The following is a 23,116-nucleotide window of genomic DNA, read 5'->3' on the forward strand; positions in this document are numbered from 1 at the left end:
CACAACATGACAAAGACAATATTGATGCAATTCACCTTTGCTCTTAAGGCATTTAAAGTTTCTAGATTTCATAACTAAAATGTTACGTTGTAATTTACTACAATATTACATTTACTATAGTTTATATATATATACACACACACACACTATAATTATTTGTGATTGACAGTTAACAGAAATATAACAAATAGTTTGTACTACCAATAGCAGTTTATTAGGGAGAATACTATCCTTTAGCAGAAATGCATAGGGAGTAAGTGTGCACAGAGTCTATTTATGTCTTTGATTAACATTTATTTCATGAAAAAAAGAGATGTGTGAATAGAATGTTCACACTTTATGAATAGCAGGTCTGTAATGAATAAATAACAGAAGTGTATCGTTTTGGTGAACTACTTACAAAAAGGAAGCAGAATCAAAATGGTATTTTTTTTTCTGTTCACATCATTTACATTCTGCAAGTTTGTGAAGGTTTATACATGAACCTGATCATTCTCTCTCTCTCTCTCTCTCTCTTACTCTCTCTCACACACACACACACACACACAGAGTTGCTCCTTATAGAAAATCTTTTATTACACAAGATTACCAAGTCTAGTTTACAAATACGGTTTCCAGCCCTGAATGAGTGTACATATAATTACACACGTTCATATGTACATGTATGTAATATACATAAACACCCACCCACCCCATGGCCCCTTTTTGCTTTAAAACAGCTATTTTGTACTTTTGTTCTAAAATCCCAATCTTGCCCTTATCTAAAAGAAAACCTTAAAATTATTCATACATACATACAGCAACAATCAAGTTCAGCCCGGTTTCATGTTGCAGAAAAAAGAGCCCAACATATGAGGGATGGGCTGAAGTACTGAATTGCAGCTCACATGATCACACTTTTCCAACTGCCCACAGGGTCACATGACAGCATTTGGCAGATGGGCAAGCTTGAATGATACCACAAATTCAGGTAAAGCATCAAAAATAGTCCCATTTTTTCCAAGTTCTCTTAAATACTGATAAACATCTCCAGGACTAAAAATAAGACCGAAGGGAAAAAAAAAAAAAAAAAAAGGAGACAAAAAGCTTTTTATCTGGGATCTCTTTCCCAAAAACATTTGGCGAATGTGACGGGGGAAGGTGGGGGAGGGGTCTGTGTCCCTCAGACACACTCTTTTTGAGCCCCAGTACAGGCACAGAGTCCAATGACTATTCACAGCAGACAGCATTTGTTGTTCTTCTTTCCCCTGCGTGCCTGCAGCGCTGCTCTAGTGGCCATTTCAAACACCTCCCGAACACCATCTTTTGTTTTGGCTGAGCACTCCATGTAACCAAATGCTCCAATCCGATTGGCCATGTCTCTTCCTTCCTCTGCCTTAACAGGCTCCTATTGGACAGTCAACACAAAATATGCTGTCAGTACATTATTTGAGTCTTGATTTAATCAAATTCTCTACATTTATTGAAACAAGAAAAACTAACAATTATCCTAAAAACACCCAGCTGAAGAGTACATTAAACATGTATTTTCTGTGCAAATACTTAGTATACGTTTACCTGCTTCATCTTAGTCAGCTCCCTGCGTGTGTGTTCATCATTCCGCAAATCCTTTTTGTTGCCGACGAGGATGATGGGAACGTTTGGACAAAAGTGCTTCACCTCAGGTGTCCACTTCTCTGGAATATTCTCTACAGAGAGGTCAAAGATCAAAAGGTCAATACTGGAGTTTTAACACTGACCAGAGATCAGTTTCATTAGAAAAAGGAAAACTAATGTAATTACAACATGCACACGTGAGAAAGGTACACAGAACTATAGGCCGAAGAGTACACAGAACCTTACCTAAACTGTCAGGACTGTCAACAGAGAAGCACATAAGAATGACATCAGTGTCTGGGTATGAAAGTGGACGGAGCCTATCGTAGTCCTCCTGTCCTGCGGTATCCCACAGAGCAAGTTCCACCTTTTGGATAAAGGGACACATTGAGCTCAAATGCACATTCAGAACATCCCAAACCATTAAAATGGACTTCCACCACAAAAAGGACAGATGGAGGTGCCATCAGAATGTTAAACTAAATTAGGAAAGTGAATCAGGTCAATATTTTTACATTAAAGCCACTTCCAAGAGCTCCAACTGACAAGGACTTATTTAGCCTATAAAACTGGGTTTTGGGGTTTACATGTGAACACATGGTCTTTCAATAGCTAATAATTTGATCTTAAAATGAGCCAAACTTTATTTTGAGTTACAATTACAATCAGCAGGAACCATGATATTTATTAGGGCTGGGCAAAAAAAAAAATTCTTCAATGAATTGCTTTTTTTTAAAAATGATGTTGATTCAATTAGGGATGGGCGTTTTCCACAAATATCACATTCGAATATTTGAGCACACAAAAAACGAATATTTATTTAAATTAAGTTTAATGAGACAGACGTTATTTTTCAGCAACATTTATTGTTTCCATCATTTTGAACAACACAATAAGCTTGAACATTACACATCGTGTTTTGTAGCTGAAAACCTTTAACAATGCGTGCAAACAAACAAAAGTACAGATTAAAAGCAAAAAAAAAAAAAAAGTGAACAAAGAAAAAACGTAAAGCAGCCTGCAGAAATTAGGCTATTGTAGAACGTAGCCTACACTTAACTTTTAAACTTTGAAACTGTCAGCAAATCTTTTTTGCTTTTTTTAAAAAATTGTTTTACATGTTCTTGTTAAGAAATACGGGCATGTAAACATGATCGGGGGAAAGTCGGCTCATTAGTCTGTTAACAATAAGGCCGGCCGCCGAGAAAACATGCTCTGACGGCACAGATGTTGTGCATCCTCTTCATCATTGGTGGCATGGTTGCATTCGCACCACTCGCATCAAGGAAAATGTTCTGATAATTCTTACTTCTCTCATGTTTTCATCGAGAAACCTGAGATGTTTGTGCCGAGGGTCTAGGGCAGACGCGAGAAGAGGAGTTTTCACTGCATTCTCCAAGTTAGCGGTGTTTATTGGTTGCTTGAGAGATGCCGAAACAATGTTCTTCAATTCGGTCACTTTCTGTGATTCTCCGCTCATAATGGAAGCGACGCGGTCATGATGCGCACGTGGTGCGACGCGCCCGTTTTTTCCAGGCGCGTCAGCACCGCATCGAGTTAAAAACATCTCAACATCTCAAAAGGCAACCTGTCAAAATAAGTTTAGTTTAACGTGAAAGAACTGTCAGAAATATATTACTATTTGGAAATCTTAAGATTCAATGTAACAACAATGCTGCTACTACTATTACTACTACTCCTAAATAGTAATAAATCTTTATTTTTAAAGGCATAATCACATTTGTTTCCATTTCAATTTTAACAGTAAGCCTCTGTTGTGCAGCACTTTGTTTGCCAAAACATACGTTTTTTTTTTCATTTGATTAGGATAAATTAAATGAATGTTTTATGCCATCATCTGATTACCAGAAAAATGAAGAAGATAATTTTATATGGCCCTATTATTGTTAAAAAAGGACCCAGTGCAAAAAAAATTGTTTTAAAATACAGATCTGTGACTCTTAATTTGTAAACTGATGTTAACTGTTCATTTTGTTTTAAGATATATCAATAGCATATGTATTAAAACTATATTCACTGAATGTAATAATTTTTTTTTTTTAAATCGAGAATCAAACCAAGAATCGAAAGCTTGCATATCAAAATCAAATCAAAACAGGACATCTGAATCGCTACCCATCCCTAGTATTTATATACATTGTATTTCTCAAGTGCATCGTGCTCACCTGTTTGCTATCAACCTCAATGTCGGCGACATAGTTTTCAAACACCGTGGGGACATAGACTTCAGGAAACTGGTCTTTACTGAAGACGATAAGTAAACAGGTTTTACCGCACGCTCCGTCTCCTACAATCACCAGCTTCTTGCGAATTGCTGCCATACCTGCAAAAGATATACACATACACAGTTAAACACTGCAGCATTGCGCTACCAGTCACCTTTGCAGCAGCAACCGGAATAATTGCCATGGCTATAATGTTGGGATACTTTATTTTTCCAATGTCTCTTCCTGCAAAATACAAACTCTAATATGAACGGTGCCATTCGTGGTAGTCCTCTTCCATTATAAAAGTACTGTAAATACACATCAAACCATCCCTTAGGCCCAGTAATCAAAGCCACACAGGGTTCAGAGACCTCAGAGTCCTCAGTTGACTCATCACAGCCAACGGTGAGATCTGTTAAGCCTTCAACTGAGTCATTTCAAAATGACCACAGCAGAACCAACCCATCCGATCACATCAACATGACACAGCACTTCATTTTCTGATACAGAACAGCCGTTTAAATAGAGGCAGATCTGGAAGTGTCTGTTAACTGGGCCAGATGTCTTTGAAGTGCAAGTAGCACCCCAGTGGCCAAGATAAAGCTGGCAGCTACAGAACAGAGCCCACATTATTGATGAACAGGCCCGTGGCGATGAGAGCGGCTCAGATGGACAGTAGATTAAATACTGACACATACACAGAACAGCAAAGCTAAAGATCAAAGTCTGAAAACCAGCAGAAGAGACAAAGCCTTGGCAGTAAAGATCAACTAGTGGTTCTATCTTCCATATGTCCCTCTATATTAAAACATACATTCATGTGGGGTTCAAGATTTTCACCCGAGCTTCATAATGTCTACCTAAAACAAAACACGATATGTATTATAATAAGATGCTATGCAGGCTGAGTTCCTGGGGAACACCTGAAGATGAATCTGATGTTTATCAGCACCTCCTAATCTAATATTCTCATATCCACATGGATGTCAAAAAGGCAAACTTCATTGCATGTGGGCACATGACTTTTGGGACCTCCTGATAACTGCGTGGCAACAGTAAGGTTAGTAAATTATTCAAAGTGATAAAGATTAATCTTGACGGCACCTGTAGGTTTATTGAACATTCATTATTAAAACAAGAACTTTCTATATAAAATGTCTGTAAAACCACTTGACATTATACATTCACATACAAACATTTGCTCTGAAATGTCTTCCACTCATGCTGTCATGGAAATTGTAAATAAGACCCAGTGGGAGTTTCCAACCACTGTATGGGATTATAGACCCATATTAATAGGAACATCACTGATAATGACTTCTATCGGTCACTCAGAAAATTTCATGGCATCAAAATACAAGATTTTTGTTACAATATCTTAGCTAATTGAACATTTTTTTAGAAATTGTATTGTGTCTGCCTTTACTGTTATTTCCCATTTAAAAAATGTTTGTATGACATAATACATAAACATAATTCAATTGAACACAACTAAACTGTTTAAAGTTACAATACAATAATACACTAAACTTTTTAAGACTGAACTAAAGCAAATGAGAAGAATACGATAAATCACAAAGGTTAATGAAACACACATGAATTATATTAAAAGATATTAAGATTTGCATTAATAACAGTTTATGAATCGTGCTTATTTTAGATTACTAATCTTAATTTATTTAACCAAATGTTGAAAATCACTCAAGAACAATGTCAGTTATAGGTAAATAAAAGCAATAATCCTCCAGTTACGTCTAAATCTGAGATTATGCGCGTGTCTGGGTCGAGCTTTAGCTCACCGCTTTAAATCAGCAAATCAGCTTCTACCACATACATAACTGTAACCGGTAACATCGAATATATTCACGAAGAAACACTTGTGAGTGAACTTTACTTCACCACACATAGTAAAGCTCGTTTCTATGTCTAACGTTAAATACCTGGATAAATCTTTAAACGGTTTTTAAAATCGCCGAGGGTGAGCTGCTTCTCCCGGCCGGCGGTTGCTCGCGGAAGCGGCGAATGATCAGTCGCTGAGCTCTTACCTTTCCACTGTATCAAAAAAGTACTTTTAAAACAACCAGTCCGCAGCGAATTTGGCTTTAAAAGTTTATAATAGCTGCATAAACACAAAGGCGAGAGAAAAAGTAATCTTACTAGAAGTTCAGATGGCTAGCCGTTCTGTTTTATTTCAGCGTTGGAGCTCCGTCGCTTCTTATTTCCGATACAATAAACCGTTGGCGAGCACGAGCAGAGCGCGGGCATTCAGAAGGGGGAAGGGATTGTGTGCACGAGCTCGAGCCACGCCTGCGCGATCACGTCGCAGGGAGTTCATTTGGCGGTGGATGAATGAGTCATTATGAGAGGTGGACCACCCTAACAAGGCCGTTTTGTGTTATATATGAAGTTAAAAACTAAAAAATGTGTGTGTCGTTCATGGAGCAAAAGGGGACTATTATTTAACCAACGTAAAACTTTTTCCCAGCTTAAAACAACCACTAACTGTATACGCATACCATTGAATAATGTTTCTTTAAAAAAAGAAACTCAAAAAATCTAACTATATCGTTTGAAATGTAATCAGCATCAAATGTAATGCTCGGTAGACATGTTTTAGGAAGCAACAATTAGCGGCACAGGACTTCCCTCAAACCGAATGAGGAAAGACGATGTTAATGCGTGTTTAGTTCGCCATCTATGGGCAATTGTGCCCCATTACAGTGTCTTTACAATGTCTTTAGTCTACAAACCCACCAGATAAAAGAATATTGAACTCAAAAAATTTCATTATTTACTTTCCATCATGTTGTTCCAAACATGTACGAGTTTCTGTGGAACACAAAAAAAGATGCTAATAAGAACGACAGCTTCAATCACCATTCACTTTAACTGCACTTGTTTCATAAAACAAAAGTGAATGGTGACTGAAACTGTCTTTTGCCTAACATGTTGTTGTGTGCTGCAGTTAGTCATATGGTTGAGTGGTTCAGGTTGAGTAAATCACAGAATTGCCATTTTGGAGGAGGTGGGGAATGTATTGTGGCTAGTTCCACTTCTTATCAAAGCCTTGGCACTAAAGATCCATGTAGGAGATTTTCACCCTAAATTCAACACGTCAATCTAAATAAAAAACACAATATGACTTATGCATTATAATGAGATTATGTGCAGGCTGAGGGCCTGGGTAACACCTGAAGATGAATTTATTTCACCTCCTAAACTAATATTCTAATATACTCATGGACGTCATGAAAGTTCTAGGCTCAACGAACCTTCATTCATGGAACAAGAACTTTCTGTATACAACATCTTTAAAACCACTTGAGACAGTTTTTTTTGCCTAACATGGTAAAGCTCACGCAGAGCCTTTGTTAATTTAAATTTGTTATTTTTATATATTCATACAATAGTGTTTTATTTTTTATATTCATCAAGGAATCCTGTAAAAACATGTACCAGTTTCCACAAAAAAAAAAAAAAAAAAATCAGCACAATTGTTTTTAAAATTAACAATAATAAAAAAATGTTTCTCAAGCCACAAATCAGCATGTTAGATAGATTAGATATAAACATTTCTGAAGGACCATATGACACTGAAGACTCAAGTAATGACTGCAGAAAATTCACCTTTCCCATCAGAGGAATTAAATACGTTATAAGTATAATAAAGTTTAAAACATCTTTTTAACAATATTACTGTATTTTGGATCATTTAAACGCAGCCTTGCTGAGCATAAGACTTCTGTCAAAAATAACAATCCTACAGACTCCAATGAATGGTATACACACACACACACACACAAATATAAACACTAACTAATAATGTGAATAACAAAGCACTGATTGATTGTTTCGAATCAAAAAGATCCTCTGGGACAGGTGTGCTCTTCATTCAGTCTTTATTATAGATTTAGAAAGACCCGAAAATTAGTCTGAAACCTGAATAAGAGAATAAGTCTGCAAAAGAAAAGCATCAAGGCTGACACCTAGGAACCATGAGAAAACAGATCAACAATTACTAGAAAATGTTAAAGAAAATGGGTTTAAAATACAAATGTAAATTTCAGGGACCTTAATCAAAAATGTTAACATTAAATAAAACGCGAGCCACATTGTGTAGACAATCTGTGTTTTATAAAAACAGGTCCATAATGCAAGCTCATAATTTAGAGTGCAACACTCTAAAGCCAACACATATAGACAGATCATTAAAGTACAGATGAGGAAAAGGGTACAACAGGGGACAGAATCAGGTTCTGTATTGCTATTATCATTTCAAACTATTCTGAACAAAAATATCTTTGAAATGACTGTATCCGACTTTCTCCTCATTGTGCCTCCACCTATGAAATCATCATGACTGAAACAGGAAATCAAAGGGCCACAACCTTATCATTGAAAGCAGAACCTTAAATGAGATATCAAGCATTCTTCGAAAAATAAACATTCTTCACCTTTAGCAATCCTGCCCTTGATGTTCCAGACATTCTTTTGATGCGTTACAGTAGTAAGCAGCAAAAAAATCCCATCTTCTGCCCAATAAATATGAGGAATCTTGCCTTTTTTCTGTTACTAGGCCAAAAAAAAAAAAAAAAAAAAGAGGCAACCCAGAAACATTTTTAGAGTCTGCCATATATTTAAAAACTGAATCCCAGAAACCATTAGAGCATTTATTCAAAAGGATACTTCCCAAAAACCTGACACAAGAGGGAGAGAATATATTCTTGTTTTTACAAAGCAAAAGTACTGGAGCACTGCAGATGCTATGAATCAGGCTAATCCAAGGGTTTTTTGTACAGATGAAAAACGGAGTATGGATGTCCTTGTCATTTAGTTTAGGTAATGTGTTCATTTAGTGGCAACTCCTCGTTTGTGTGTTTAAAACATTAGCAAGATAATGTGCGTGTGTTTGTGTGAGATGTCTCCAATAGCATTTGTGATTGTAAGGATAAACTGAACTCTGCAGGACAAAAACAAGGATTGTGTTTGTGTCTTTTTGGGTTAGGAATGGGTCGAAGCATCTTCAAAACTTATGATGCTGGACTCCTGTTGTCCCGTAGGATTTTGTGTGGCACTGGGTGCTGGTGGCAAAGTCTCTCGGCTCGAAAGGAGTGGAGTGTCTGTTTGTACCTCCTCATCTTCATCCTCCTCCTCGTCTTCCATGCTGGGCCAAGCCGACTGGTCTTCTACACGCTTCAAACGCTCATTCAGAGCTTTCAAAGCAATTTGCCTTTAAGGAAAAACAAAAAAAGAACTGATTTTGCTATTCGCCAATAAACAGACATGGATACATCAAAACGGAGAACGATTAGACTGGTCTGTGTTTACTTACTGTAGTAGCTCTAGAAAAGCAGAAGATGGCAGTACATTATTGGGCCTTGGTCGATATTAGAGATTTGTTTTAAATGTATTCAACAATTAATTAAATAAAGTTGAAATGAAAATATAACTATTAGATGAAAACAAACTTTAAAGTACTAAAATAACTAAAACTGAAATAAAAACAAATTAAAGATAATACATAGAGTAAAAATAATAAACACATTTACCAAAATTAGTAAAATACTAAATAAAATATTTATAGTTTAAGTCTTAGTGATATCATTTTTATATTTTCAGTTTTCATATCATTTTTAATTATTTGGAATTAATTATCAAAATATTGATAAACACTACAATTGTATATAAATATTAAAATAATTAGGTAACTAAAAAAAATAACCTGATCATACTCTACATTAAAAAAAACTACTAATTCTTAAACACATTTGTAGCATTTAAACAATACATTTTTGTTTCAAATTGGAAGAAATTGTATATAAATGTTAATATAAACCAACACATGAAAATAAATATCAGCCGCTCTTAATTAAATGAACCTACCTCCGCCTTTCTGCGTCTTGTGGGTCTGTGCCTGGTAGGCTGATGGTAATGGAGGATGGAGCCCCGACATCATATCGCTTCACCATCTTACGACAAACTTTTATCTTCACAAGGGCAGCGTGCACAAGCCCAGCTGCAAAGCCAACGGCTGGCTGGAGTGCCTCTGGGAAGAACGAGGCGAAGGCAAAGTGGTCTGACATGTCTCCACGCCCCCTAGAGTGCCTCTGGTAGAAGCGCAGGTAAACCCACCCGGACAGAGCACCGTACCCGCATGCTGCTAGTGGAGCTGAAGTGTCCAGCAGCCCTGCTAGCCGCAGGACGGCTATTGCAAGTAAAGCTAGCGCCGGGGCGGCTTTCAAACGTACTTGAGGAACTCGAAGCACTGTTGTGTCTCCTGCAGTCTGCCTCAGCGCTACAAGAACGCCCCCCAGAAAAGCGGGTGTGCCGTACACCCGCACGGCAAACAGGTAGTCCAGGTCAAAGGTGGCAGCGTAGGTGAGAAGATAAGAGAGTCCAGATAGGAGACCGGCTGCTACATTTACCACAGCGAAGAAGATCAGCAGCTCCAGCGCTCCCCATAATGGCTCCAAAAGCCGTCCAGCAACCATCACAGTAGCAATATTCACTGCCACGCCGAGAATGTTTTGCTCCACCACTGCATGGGTCAGAAGTGTCCAAATCCAGAAGTTTGGTGGGAAGAGGAAACCTGGTGTGACGCCAAGCAGGTAAGGGGTGTTAGCAGCCCAGGAGAGCAGGTACATCAGGATCACTGTGGCACATATGGACTTGACCACGACGCTTGTGCTCGCGAGGGCACTCAAAAAGTGCTGCCGTGCCACTGGCAGGTAACGGTTCATCCTGACAGATTCGGGTCCTCAGTTGTAAACGCTCCGGAAATAGCAAGCCTAAGAAATCAGCAGCTTAGGTCAAATATGAGGGACACAACCAGGAGATGAAGCCCAGACATCAACATGCAAGAAGTGTGACCTCGTCAACAGAGGTTCTGCAACATAAGCTACTTTGGGATGGTGTCTTAAATGAAGATTGTGGAGAGTAAATTACAGTACTACCTCACACTGGTCTTACAGGTGATTACAACACTTGTGGTGAGATAAGTAGATCTTATCCTCCCTCAAAGAACGAAGAACTGTTGCTTTAAATAATATTGTTACCTAGTTAATAATACAAATATTCTGATCTTCCAGAATGCGTACAAAATATATTTTTTAAACTAAAGCTGTTGTCAAGGTAACGTTTACTTTCTAGCTGAATAAGTAGTTGACCTTACTGACAAAACATGATTTTGACTATCTACCTGCTCAGGTCTTACTGTTCGGAGTTGTTAATATATAATTCATCACTAATGCGTTTCTATCAGGGTCACCTGAGCTATTCTAACGTTACCTGTTTATCGACACCGTCTGCTAACACTTCATAAACCTCACCTCCTCGATTTGTTTAAACACATTTTCATGTCAGTTTGACAGTTTCATGTCTTATATAAGTCTTTTGGTCTTAGTTCAGGCACTTGCCGTTTGTTTTAAGGGTAAAACACGCGAAGAAAGACGAGCTATGAACAGCTTTCTCTCCGGTGGCATGTCCTCTCAGACCGGCCTGGAGTCGCAGTTCAGTCCGGGGATCTCCTCTCACAACAGGCCTCCAGGTAGCAGGTTTGTAGCCAGTAAGCGTGAATCCGAAACAAGCGTCCCGGCTGTTCTTTTTAACATCCTAACGTCGACATTTCTTCTGAATAAACCTAGTGTTTAGTTATTTAAGAGTGTGGCGTTTCCAGCAAACAGCCACAAAGCACAAACATCAGATTTGCAAACGTCACCGTTCAGATTTGCGACTGGGCGTGTCGTTTACGGCACTGTTGGGTTAAGACTGCTGGGATATGTAGTTTTCCCCAATGAACACGAAAGCAAGTCGTTTTTTTAAACAGCTACTTTCACCTAATCAGTGATTATTTTTATGCTACCAGCAGTATGGTTTTTAATACTAGAAATACAATAGTGACTGGTAGCTACAAGCTGATACAAATGAGCTATTTGTTATTTTGCTGAGCTAGTCACTATTTCATTAGTGACAACTAATTTTTCCATTGTTCCCGTGTGACGTTTACCAGTATTGGATGCATTTTCGGTGGTGAAATTCAGTCATTAATCCAATGAGATCAGGAATTTCGTGGACGACTTTCCCACGAAGATTTAGCAACAGGTTCAAGGTCACGCGGACTGACTCTGAGTCGCACCATACTGGTGACAAATTATTATTCTTGCATTTTAACACACTAATATCGAATGAACAAGTACTAGTAATTGAATGCATATAACTAGTCACTACTCTAGCTTTAAGTCTGTAGTCTAATTCGTCAAAATAATTTGTTATAAATAATAATAATAATAAAAGACACTAATCACTATAGGATAACGTAACTGAAAAATAAAAATAAATATTAGTTATAAGCAATAAATGTCGAATGCTTGTCAAATGACATGACAAATCAAATGCGTTGTCCTATCTAGTCCACTAGATGGCGGACAAACGTCACCTTACACTCGATTCTTCGAGCCCAGTATCACAGATATCTTGCATTCCGTCAGAGTCTGAAAAGGTTATTCAATTACACAGAGGGTGTGACCTCAGTTGTGATAAACACCATGTACAAAAAGGTCTTGGCTGCTCCTTCACTTGTTCTCACCTTTAGTTCTAGGGGTCTCGCAGACCCGCTGGGATGCTGACAGGTGTTGTTGCACATATTGTGTCCTCACAGAGCAGACAGTGATATTTAAGCCAGCAAGGATAACATGTTCTCACCCTCTCACGCACAAAACAATTCCTGACGTCTAGAAAGGTTTAGCTCTTCCACAAATTCATTTTTAAATGTCAATGGTTTATGTCCAGTCATCTGTTCTGCCAGCACATTCACATTTATCTGTGTTATCATGGCAAAGACTTTCCATTGACTTGCCGACTTTTGTACTGAGGTAATGTTTTTTTTTTAATCCTCCAATCCTAAATCATTAAATTGTATTCATTGTTTATTATTTTATAAGTTTAGTGTGTTTGTGGGGAACATCTGGTATCCAAAATGTTTTAATGCCCAAGGATCGTTTGGACCTAATACTTAAATGCTTAATGCAATTAGTAATTTTTTTATATTTCCCAAACCTAAACCTAACAGAAATCTTTATTTGGATTCTAAAATAATTATTTAGTATAATAAAGCCATTTTCCAACCACTAACTGCTGGCCATAAAGCTGAAATAAAAATATATGAAAAAAAGTTAGAAATGTTACAAATTCTAATAAAATATTTTTAAGCTAAAGTAGACATAATGTACTAAAATATTTAATCAATTATTAAAATTTAAACTGCATTTAAATTAAAACAGAAAATATGAAAATAAAAGTTAAATCAAAATATAAATACGATAATTGTGTAAAAATAATTATTAACACTGAGCTGAATCAATTTTTCATAATGTAGATTATAATGCTGTGACTAAATTAACTCACATCAAATTCTTTTTTAGATTTATATATTTATTTTGAAGAAACAACTCATTTTAATATCGGACAACATCATTCAAGATGACATAATTTGCACCTGTCACGCTGTCTGGTCTCTGTTTCCATGAGTCTACACTAGTGGTCTCACTTCCCCATAGGCACCTCACTGCAGGCACTACTATTCCCAAAAAGCCTTGTCCCTTCATCACAGTAATTGCACTCCTGTTAATTGCACTCAGGTGTCTTCACTTGTTAGTCATTATCCTCCCTATATTAACCAGTCCTTTTCTGTTTGTCTGCATGGAGTCCTTTCATTCCGTCACCCAGTTGCCTCGCCTTCTGAGTTTCATCGCATTCCGAGTTTATAGGTTCTATTCCTGTTCCTATTCCTTTTCCTGTTTATTTGTTTGTTTGTTTGGATGGATTTTTGGTTTTGACCCCTGCATGTTGGATTCTGAGTTGGATTACCCAAATAAACCACACTGCGTTTGGATCTCTCGTCTCCTGCGTTTCACTGGGTCTCCGATCGTAACAGAACCCCACAATGTAAAACCCAAACACACACTAACTCAGGGATATTTTCTATTTTCTATTTCCTAAACCTAACCCTAGCAGAAACCTTCATTTAGATTTTCATTACATCATTATTTAGTATGTTCATAAAGCCATTTTCATAAAGGACCACTGGCTGCTGCCCAACTCCCACACACACACACACACACACACTGAATACTAAGCAGGACCTTTCTGCAAATTCAATATGTCACATTTCTAGGAAAAGGAAAGCTGTGACCCTCTAACTGCACTTTTTAATTTTTATTGCATTATGAAGGAGATCTGTCTCCTGTCTCACTTGTCTCCAGTGCCACATTTACCCAGCACACCTAAGCATGACAAATTAACACCTGGTGAATACACTTGGTTAGGAGACACAAATGCATGTTGTGCATTTCAATGTGAGAGAAGGACTCAAGGAGAAAAGACAAAGAAAGATAATGGGGAGGGGAGCGATCAATGTCACTGAAAATTGCAGTCTTTCCGAGACTTTGAATATACACTCACATGCAAACGCAAACACATGTGGAAAGACACTTACACTATCTGTCCTCTCCAATTCTGTCAGTCCCTGATTACACAGCATCTTTTCATCTGTCATTCAGGACTCATCACAATACTCATCTGTTGTCCTCATCACTCGTTAGCTGCTCTTAGCTCCATCTTCTTTACAAGTATGAGTGAACTACCACTTTAATGTCTTCTTATATCCAGCATGAAATGGAATCTTCATCACTGATAACATGTGATGTGCAGATCAGAACGGTTCCGTGGGCTTGTGTCATTTTTTGTTTTTCCAGGCCTTTCGATGCCACTAGACCAGACAAGACCAGGCATTCCCAATTAAAGCTTCTGGTCTGCTGCCATACTTATTCACATTCACTGTTCATGGAATCATTACAGATCATTACAGAGACTGTGAGAAAGAGAGAGAGTGGACATAACCTCAGAATTGAAACTGGTTAACAGCAAAAAGCATGGTTCCAGTGTGATCGAAGCAAAATCGAGATACCCAGATGAGATTTATCACTAAATTAAATTGATACACAAGACGTTTGATAAATCAACAAACAATGAATGCAAGCACTTCTGCTTTAGAAGCGCTGTATGTGTTTGTCTGCTACAAGTTCATTAAAATAAAGCTCCAACTGTCATGTCTCTCATCTGGACTTTTATGTTTAGTTTACATTTTGCCCTTTTGTGTTTCCTTTTTCTAGAATTGTAGTTCTTTTGGTTCCCATCATTTCTCTCTAATGATTCACACCTGTGTCTATATAGTCTTGTTATCCCCTGTGTATTTAAGCACTTTGTCTCAGTGTTTATTGCCAGGTTTTGTCCTGCCTAGGCTGTTATTCACCCGTGTGTTTACTTGTTTTATTTATTAGTTCCTGGAGTTCACTAGTGTCTTTTACTTTGTTTATCAGTTCTTTAATGTCTTAAATAAACCTTATTTGTATTTGGATCCGTCTTTGATTTCGATCAGCGCTACACTGACATCTGACAATTGGTCAATAAACAGTCTTCTGCAACATGGCAAAAAGAATGAATGTATGAATATATCCACACAAAACAAATGATCACCAATATGTTTGAAAGTAAAACAGAGTAGATCAATATGTTCTGCCAATTTGCCAATTTCTTGGTTTACTCTGCACTACACATTTGATTTTACTCCAGTTTTATTTATTTTTCTATTCACACTAATATATTGTTTATGCATCTTTCATTTATATTACATCTGTATATTTATAATTAATTAAAATATAATTACATCTCATTTGCACACAGTACAGTACAAATGTACAGGCAGGGCAAGAAATTACACTAAAACTGATTAAAACAATGAAAGCGCTATATAAATGCATCATTCGTTCATTCATTCATTTATTCATTCATAAAAAATGAGAGTGGTGGTGGTGTTGGCGCAGTGGATAAGACACACGTCTTTGGTGTGAGAGACCCAGGTTCAAATCCACTGTGAGACACCAATGTGTCCCTGAGCAAGATACTTAACCTAATTGCTCCAGAGGCGTGCGACCTCTGACATATATACAGCTATTGTAAGTTGCTTTGGATAAAAGCGTCAGCTAAAAAAAATGGATAAATGAAAGCACATCAGAGAGATTGTCACACACCTGGACTTATTTTGTGTGTTTTTTCCCCTGTGACCCAGTTTCTGTCTTCCGTGTGTGGTTTTGATTAGTTCCCAGGTGTGTCTAGTCATTTCCCCATGTGTTCCATGTCCCTGTTAATTTAGTCATGCCATCCACCTGTGTTTCCCCAATTATCCCTTCTATAAAAGCCTTGTCCTTTCAGTTCTGTTTTGTCGGGTCCACTCGTCTAAATGTCAACTTGTCTACTTGTCACCTGTTACTTGCCACTTGCCTCTTGCCACCTGTTATTTACGACTTACCTTGTTTATGTTTTATTTAATAAATCCTTGTTTTGTTTATCCCTCGGCTCCGTGTTCCTTCCAGCAGCATAAGCCGTGACAGAAGACCCGACCTAAAAAGAAGTTAAAAACTGCGTGTTTTCCCTCCGTTTTGTTTTCCGTTTTTTCACAGTCTTTTTGTTTCCGTAGTGTGTCATGGATCCCCTCTATCGCCCCGAATACCTCCTCCTCCTGCTGGAGCAGGAGGGACTGTCTCTCGAGGACCATACCAGATGGTTTCTCTGGCTAGCTAATGCCACCAGCTACCCGGACCACGCACTCTGCACCTTTTTTTCACGCCAGCCTGAACCCTAGGTGCAGAGCGTTGTCGCCCGAAGATGGTCCTCGGGAGGATTTCGCCGCATTTATAGAGTGGAATCTGGTGAGAAATGGGTCCCCTCTCACGGTCGGCCCAATGGAGGATCTCGCCAGGTCCACTCTGGACCCAGAGCCCAGCCTACAATCTCCCCACGGTACGAGGCATAAGCCCGAGCCCACCGATGACGGAGAGCCAGAGAGCATCCCGTCAGACCAGGTGCGAGAGCCGGCGACACTGCCCGCCACGAGGGAGCAAAATATGGAGCGCCAAATGGGTCAAAATGAGGGGGGTTCCAATTCACCTATGCCAGATCCTCTGTTAAGCCCAGGAAGGGCTCCTGATCTTCTGTTAAGCCCAGGAAGGGCTCCTGATCTTCCGTTAAGCCCAGGACGGGCTCCTGATCCTCCTGTAAGCCCAGGACGGGCTCCTGATCCTCTGTTAAGCCCAGGAAGGGCTCCTGATTCCCCGTTAAGCCCAGGACGGGCTCCTGTTCCCCCGTTAAGCCCAGGAGGGGCTCCTGATCCTCCTTTAAGCCCAGGACGGGTTCCTGATCCTCCGTTAAGCCCAGGACGGGCTCCTGATCCTCTGTTAAGCCCAGGACGGGCTCCTGATTCCCCGTTAAGCCCAGGACGGGCTCCTGATTCCCCGTTAAGCCCAGGACGGGCTCCTGATTCCCCGTTAAGCCCAGGACGGGCTCCTGATCCTCCTGTAAGCCCAGGACGGGCTCCTGATCCTCTGTTAAGCCCAGGAAGGGCTCCTGATTCCCCGTTAAGCCCAGGACGGGCTCCTGTTCCCCCGTTAAGCCCAGGACGGGCTCCTGATCCTCCTTTAAGCCCAGGACGGGCTCCTGATCCTCCGTTAAGCCCAGGACGGGCTCCTGATCCTCCGTTAAGCCCAGGACGGGCTCCTGATCTTCCGTTAAGCCCAGGAAGGGCTCCTGATATTCCGTTAAGCCCAGGACGGGCTCCTGATCCCCCGTTAAGCCCAGGAGGGGCTCCTGATCCTCCGTTAAGCCCAGGACGGGTTCCTGATCCTCCGTTAAGCCCAGGACGGGCTCCTGATCCTCTGTTAAGCCCAGGACGGGCTCCTGATCTTCCGTTAAGCCCAGGACGGGCTCCTGATCTTCCGTTAAGCCCAGGAAGGGCTCCTGATATTCCGTTAAGCCCAGGACGGGCTCCTGTTCCCCCGTTAAGCCCAGGACGGGCTCCTGATCCTCCTTTAAGCCCAGGACGGGTTCCTGATCCTCCGTTAAGCCCAGGACGGGCTCCTGATTCCCCGTTAAGCCCAGGACGGGCTCCTGATTCCCCGTTAAGCCCAGGACGGGCTCCTGATTCCCCGTTAAGCCCAGGACGGGCTCCTGATTCCCCTGTAAGCCCAGGACGGGCTCCTGATCCTCCGTTAAGCCCAGGAAGGGCTCCAGCCCCAGAGCTTACTCCAATGCCTGCTCCTCCAAAATTCCCACCCTCCCACCCACTCCTGCCTCCTCCTCCGCTGTCGTCTGGCTGCCCCTCTGCTCGCCCTCAGCCTACCATCATTGTGGTGCGAGCTCAGCGGGACCGCCATCCTCCAGCGACGCCTTGGTCGGCGTCTCCCTCACCTCCGCCTCCAGCCTCTGAGGCCTGGACTCCGCCTCGGCCCGTTGACCCGTCGGCTCCACCATGGCTCCTAGCTCCTTCCTCTCCGCCGTGGCCCGGCAGTCCGCAGGCTCTGCCTGGCTCCCTCGTCCCTCCGGCTCCGCCTTGGTCTGGCGTCGTCCATCCTATGCCTCGGGACTCCACTCCTCCGGCTTCGCCTCATCCCTCCGTCCCTCGGGCTCCGTCAGGCTCCTTCATCCCCTCGGCTACACCTCAGTCCTCGGTCACTCTGGCCTCACCGCGGCCTTCCGGATCCACATCGCCGCGTCAGTCACCAGAGCCATCTGTTCCGCCTAGGACCTCCGGCTCCTCCCCGTCACCCTGGTTCTTCGGCTTTCCGTCTCCGCCTCGGGCTCCTCCTCCACTTGCTCCGTTGCCGTGGGTCGAGTCCCTGGAGTCAGTGACCATTCCTCCTCCATGGCTCCTTCCACCGTCGGCCCCACCTTGGGCCGTAATGGCTGTGGCCTGGGTCCTGCTGGGTACCTCCTGCTTCACATCCTTCCTGTCTCCTCCCTGGCTCCTCCCTCCGTCATCTCCTCCCTGGCTTCTTCCTCTGTGGTCCCTGTCTGCTGGCCCCCTCCTGGGAGGCTGTCCTCCACCGGAACCTCCTCCCAAGTTCCCACCCACGCCTCCCTTTGTTGTTTCTACGGTGCGAGGACGCACCTACCGGGAGGGGGGAGTACTGTCACACACCTGGACTTATTTTGTGTGTTTTTTCCCCTGTGACCCAGTTTCTGTCTTCCGTGTGTGGTTTTGATTAGTTCCCAGGTGTGTCTAGTCATTTCCCCATGTGTTCCATGTCCCTGTTAATTTAGTCATGCCATCCACCTGTGTTTCCCCAATTATCCCTTCTATAAAAGCCTTGTCCTTTCAGTTCTGTTTTGTCGGGTCCACTCGTCTAAATGTCAACTTGTCTACTTGTCACCTGTTACTTGCCACTTGCCTCTTGCCACCTGTTATTTACGACTTACCTCGTTTATGTTTTTTTTTTAATAAATCCTTGTTTTGTTTATCCCTCGGCTCCGTGTTCCTTCCAGCAGCATAAGCCGTGACAGAGATAAGGGAACGGGGGGAAAGAAAGAGAAATAAAAGAAAACAGACAGAGAAGTTCTTTTGTTAAAAGTCAAACAAAAAATGCAGAGATGAGAGTGAACTTTAATGAGGAGCTCACACACACATCTTGTTATTTAGTTTTCATGGTTCATTTATTATTCTCTGTTTATTGCATCAATGAAGTATTGGAAAGAACCTTAAACGCACAATGTTTTTGATCTCAGGTTCATTAGAGGGTTTTCTGAACACATCTTTCATCATCTTTAAGATGACACAACTAGATGCAGATGATACTGACTCCGCTGTCCTCTGTGTAGATGACAAATCATATTTCACCTGTTTGGGGGCATGTGTTTCACATATAGTAGGCTATCTTCAAAAATTATACAAGCCAAATTAACTTTATGGATGTATAAGCAGGAATTATTATAATAAAAGTATGATGAAAGTATGTTGAAAAACTTTTCTTGCATGGCCAGTGAAGTAGGCAAAAAAAAATTTTTTTTTAAAAATTGAGAGAGAGATCGGGAAAAACAACCTCCCTGATTTCATTTTTTAATTCACTGATTTCTTTCAAAACGGTCAAAGCATTACTCAACAAAACCACGTCATCAGAAAAAGCCAACAGTCAAAAGCACTTTTTTTGAGAGAGTCGTGGTGATAACACCAGGCAATCAAGACCTCTCTGTAAAAACCACATCTGACACCAACGCTTTTTACTTCTATTCAGCAGAGACACTCTTGTCAATAAAAACCATCTTGACACTTTTAGAGAACAAATTATTCAGGAACACAAAGAAAAACATTACAAAATGTAACCAAAGTTCTGCCAAAGTATCTAGTCAAAACATTATTAAAGCATTTTGAGATTTTAAAACATTGCAAATGTTCCTAAATGTTCCTGAAGTGTAGCACTTGAATTACGGGAAACAATTAAATAAATGTATGGAATAGAAATTTTAACATGAAAAGTATAATTAAATATATTTAACATTCTATATTCAATATATCAAACGTTTTATATTTACTAAACAGGGGAAATTCAGATTGGAGAATGTCTAACCATGAGCAAGCTCCATCTTCGGGCTCTTCGTAGTTTATTTTAGGAAACGGTTCCAGATCAATTTTAATTTTAAAATGCTAATGCAGTTCTTGTTTCAGAATTTCACTCCAATATGTCATTTTTTTTTTTTTACCTGTATTAAGTTCAACTCAGTACTGGAGTATTGAACGTCTGCTATTTTAAAGCCTGGGGATCTGGTGCTCTCTTGGATATGTCCGTCACAGGTTCTAGATGAAATTAATAGATGAGGTAGATGGCATCAGAGTACTTGAGAAACATTTTATTTTTTCTGTGTAAACAACATCAATCTTGTCTTTGTGGCATAATGGCTGTGCTGACCAGCTGGCCTAACAATTTGCCAAAAAATTTCCATTTTTCATTTAGACTACTTTTTTCTGGTTTTCAGTTGAGGAGATTGCTGTTCTGTTCTTTCTGGGCAGATGATGGACCACCATGCTGTAACAGAAACCCTACATTAATTTTCCTCTAAATGCTCCTCCAACAGCTGCAGTGATCGTGACACAAAATTGTATGTCAGGAAGATATGCATGTATGCCAAAGCCTAACAATGAATCGTCTCCCCCTGTGCGTGACATTATTTGAGAATACTGTTGTATTGTTAGCTTCTGCATGAGGTGGTTGATAATTAGTGAAAACAAATCATGCTGTTTCCTTTCTTCTGAAAACAAAAGACAATTTTCAGGATGACTTAACCAATCTAGAATCAGAATTGCATCTAATACAGGCGAAAGTATGGGATAATAATGTCAGTAAAATAGAAATATAGAATTCAATATATTTTATAATAATAAATTATATATATATATTAGAATTTTTATACTTTTTATAATTTTGCTTTATAATGTTATATACTTTACTTTCATATACTGCTTTGTTTTTTTTTTTGTGTATGTGTGTTTGTGTCAGATGTAACTAGTGCTGATGAACAGGAAACATGGCTGCCATTCACAAAATGAAAGTTAAAATAAGTGCTCTCACTCTCTGTATATATATATATCTATTGTCTGCATGAGATCATGTGTGTCTTCCAAAACTGTATGCTGCTGTGTCAGATGCACAAACTTTGCTCTTTCACCCTAAAACTTGCCATATCTCATCTTCCAGCCCTCCCTCCCTCAATCCATCTGCCCATCCTTGGTTCTCCCTGTTATTCACGGCTTCATGCAGTCATTCTGGTTACCCTGGAGTTACAGTGCAATAGCAGGAAACCAGAAAAACGCACACACATATGCTGCAACCACAGTCTTAGTTTGCAAAAGAAACGCATTGCTTTTACATGAACTGTGGCAAAAATATTACATCACTGGTTTGATATTGCTTTTATACAACAGTTATATAAGCAAAAACATTTGGTAACTTACATTTTAGATGCAATATTGCCAGTTACTTTGTCTATTTGTGTTCTGCCAAGAAACTGAAGAAGCTGTTTCTGAATGAATCAGTTGAGTGAATGATTCAATGACTCACTCATGACAGTGATTTGTTCTTTCCTGAATGAAGTGTTAGTGTGTTTGAACGGTTTGAATGAGTCAGTTGAGTAAATGAGTCAATGTCCTACTCAAACGTTCATTTGTTGCCACCTGCTGGTCTATAAATGTAACCTGCAGAATAATTTACAAATAATGTTAATGTTAATAATGTTAAATATCTTACTTGCTTGTTAGACCTGTGCATGTCATAGGAGATTTTTCTGGTTGTTTAAACATTCAGATGTTTACCTCATTGTAACTCTTTAATAGTGTTTTCATTAAATTAATTGGAATGATCTGAAACTAGTGACAGTGATTGGATTTGAAAAAAATATATATACAAATATGTTTTGATAGTGTTCCTTGAGATTTCATTGGCTCATTCCAGGCCTAATCCTGAAAGTTTTGCTCATCTGTATGCATGTTTATGAAGGATAATGAAGTTATGATATGTTATTATATATGCATAATTTCACAGTACAAAATTTTCCCTTTCTAAAGCACCTCATCATAGGTTTTTTGCTGTAATCTCCACCATAGTCCGAGTCTATTAAAAATGCATGGGATGCATTGAGATGGATTGCTTTGAAGCATGTCTTGGATGTCGGATCAAAAGAACCCCGGAACACTTTTTGGATTGTCTTGATGAACAATGTTTTTTCTCCAGAAGCTAATCGCATGACAGTAGATTTTGCAAGCAGCAGGGTGTGTGCCTGTCTGGTGGTTGAAATACTTAGTGAAATATGGTGAGCAAATTAAATGAGTTGTTGTATTCAAAGCTTAAATTCAACTTTTTTATTTTATTTTTATTTTTTACAACTGAGCAAAAAGCAGTCCAAAAATGTATGCGATTTGTCAAACATATGATTCCAAAAAACGGAAATGAAAAGAAAAACCTTTGTTTTCTTGTTGTTTAGCAGGAGGTTGATCCAGAAGATTTCCGGAAAGCTATGACATCATGGCCTGTGGCCAGACGAAAATGCCATCACAGATGTCCTTTTTTAAAAGCAAGCGAAAGGTTGGCACCAATAGCCTTGTGGGCAGCTCGCCAACATGAAGTGCCATTGCTTTATTTGTGTCCCCAGTTCAAATCCCAGTTTGAGGACCTTTCCTGATCCCAATCCCGCCCCCTCTCTCCCACTTCACTTCCCATTACATGTACACTGTCCAATAACAATAATGGCAAAAAAAGCCAAAAATGTATCTAAAAAAAAAAAACTGAGAAAGAAGAGACAATTAGTGAATGATTGGCACAAAATATATTATCATACACACCAAAAATCTGAGAAAAATGTGTCTGTTTCAGTGAAGTACCAAATAAATCAGACAGATAGAGACAAAGAGAGAAAGT

At 39.9% G+C, this 23,116-nt stretch overlaps 2 protein-coding genes across 5 annotated transcripts; both read right to left on the bottom strand.

Annotated features, from left to right (window-relative positions):
* Window positions 1-551: 551 nt before the first annotated feature.
* Window positions 552-6,129, bottom strand: rhoab (ras homolog gene family, member Ab). Of its 3 annotated transcripts, XM_059503607.1 has the most exons (6): window positions 5,982-6,128; window positions 5,765-5,876; window positions 3,783-3,940; window positions 1,843-1,963; window positions 1,558-1,688; window positions 552-1,387 (listed from the first exon to the last, which is right to left on the bottom strand). In XM_059503607.1, exons 3-6 carry the CDS (start codon window positions 3,936-3,938, stop codon window positions 1,214-1,216), a joined length of 582 nt encoding a protein of 193 aa, XP_059359590.1. In that variant the 5' UTR covers window positions 3,939-3,940; window positions 5,765-5,876; window positions 5,982-6,128; the 3' UTR covers window positions 552-1,213. The 3 variants fall into 3 exon arrangements, with proteins under 3 accessions (XP_059359590.1, XP_059359589.1, XP_059359588.1); XM_059503606.1 differs by lacking the exon at window positions 5,765-5,876 and having other exon boundaries at window positions 5,982-6,129; XM_059503605.1 differs by lacking the exons at window positions 5,765-5,876; window positions 5,982-6,128 and having other exon boundaries at window positions 3,783-3,961.
* Window positions 6,130-7,706: 1,577 nt separating this feature from the next.
* On the bottom strand, window positions 7,707-11,576 carry tmem115 (transmembrane protein 115). 2 transcript variants are annotated; one of them, XM_059503609.1, is made up of 3 exons: window positions 11,240-11,576; window positions 9,708-10,612; window positions 7,707-9,054 (listed from the first exon to the last, which is right to left on the bottom strand). In XM_059503609.1, the coding sequence occupies exons 2-3, from the start codon at window positions 10,562-10,564 to the stop codon at window positions 8,826-8,828; spliced, it is 1,086 nt and encodes a 361-aa protein (XP_059359592.1). In that variant the 5' UTR covers window positions 10,565-10,612; window positions 11,240-11,576; the 3' UTR covers window positions 7,707-8,825. The 2 variants fall into 2 exon arrangements, with proteins under 2 accessions (XP_059359592.1, XP_059359591.1); XM_059503608.1 differs by having other exon boundaries at window positions 9,708-11,576.
* Between the last annotated feature and the right edge of the window lie 11,540 nt (window positions 11,577-23,116).

The sequence above is a fragment of the Carassius carassius genome, chromosome 21 (genome assembly GCF_963082965.1).
Source record: "Carassius carassius chromosome 21, fCarCar2.1, whole genome shotgun sequence".
Taxonomy (NCBI): domain Eukaryota; kingdom Metazoa; phylum Chordata; class Actinopteri; order Cypriniformes; family Cyprinidae; genus Carassius; species Carassius carassius.

Excerpts from the sequence above, each read along its gene's own strand:
- rhoab (XM_059503605.1), bottom strand. The coding sequence starts at position 3,959 with ATGTGTATATCTTTTGCAGGTATGGCAGCAATTCGCAAGAAGCTGGTG. Across the intron at positions 1,964-3,782 it reads TTGAGGTTGATAGCAAACAG|GTGGAACTTGCTCTGTGGGA; the intron begins GTGAGCACGATG and ends TTTATCCAAAAG. Across the intron at positions 1,388-1,557 it reads AGCTGACTAAGATGAAGCAG|GAGCCTGTTAAGGCAGAGGA; the intron begins GTAAACGTATAC and ends ACTGTCCAATAG.
- tmem115 (XM_059503609.1), bottom strand. The coding sequence starts at position 10,564 with ATGAACCGTTACCTGCCAGTGGCACGGCAGCACTTTTTGAGTGCCCTC. Across the intron at positions 9,055-9,707 it reads CAAGACGCAGAAAGGCGGAG|GCAAATTGCTTTGAAAGCTC; the intron begins GTAGGTTCATTT and ends TTTTCCTTAAAG.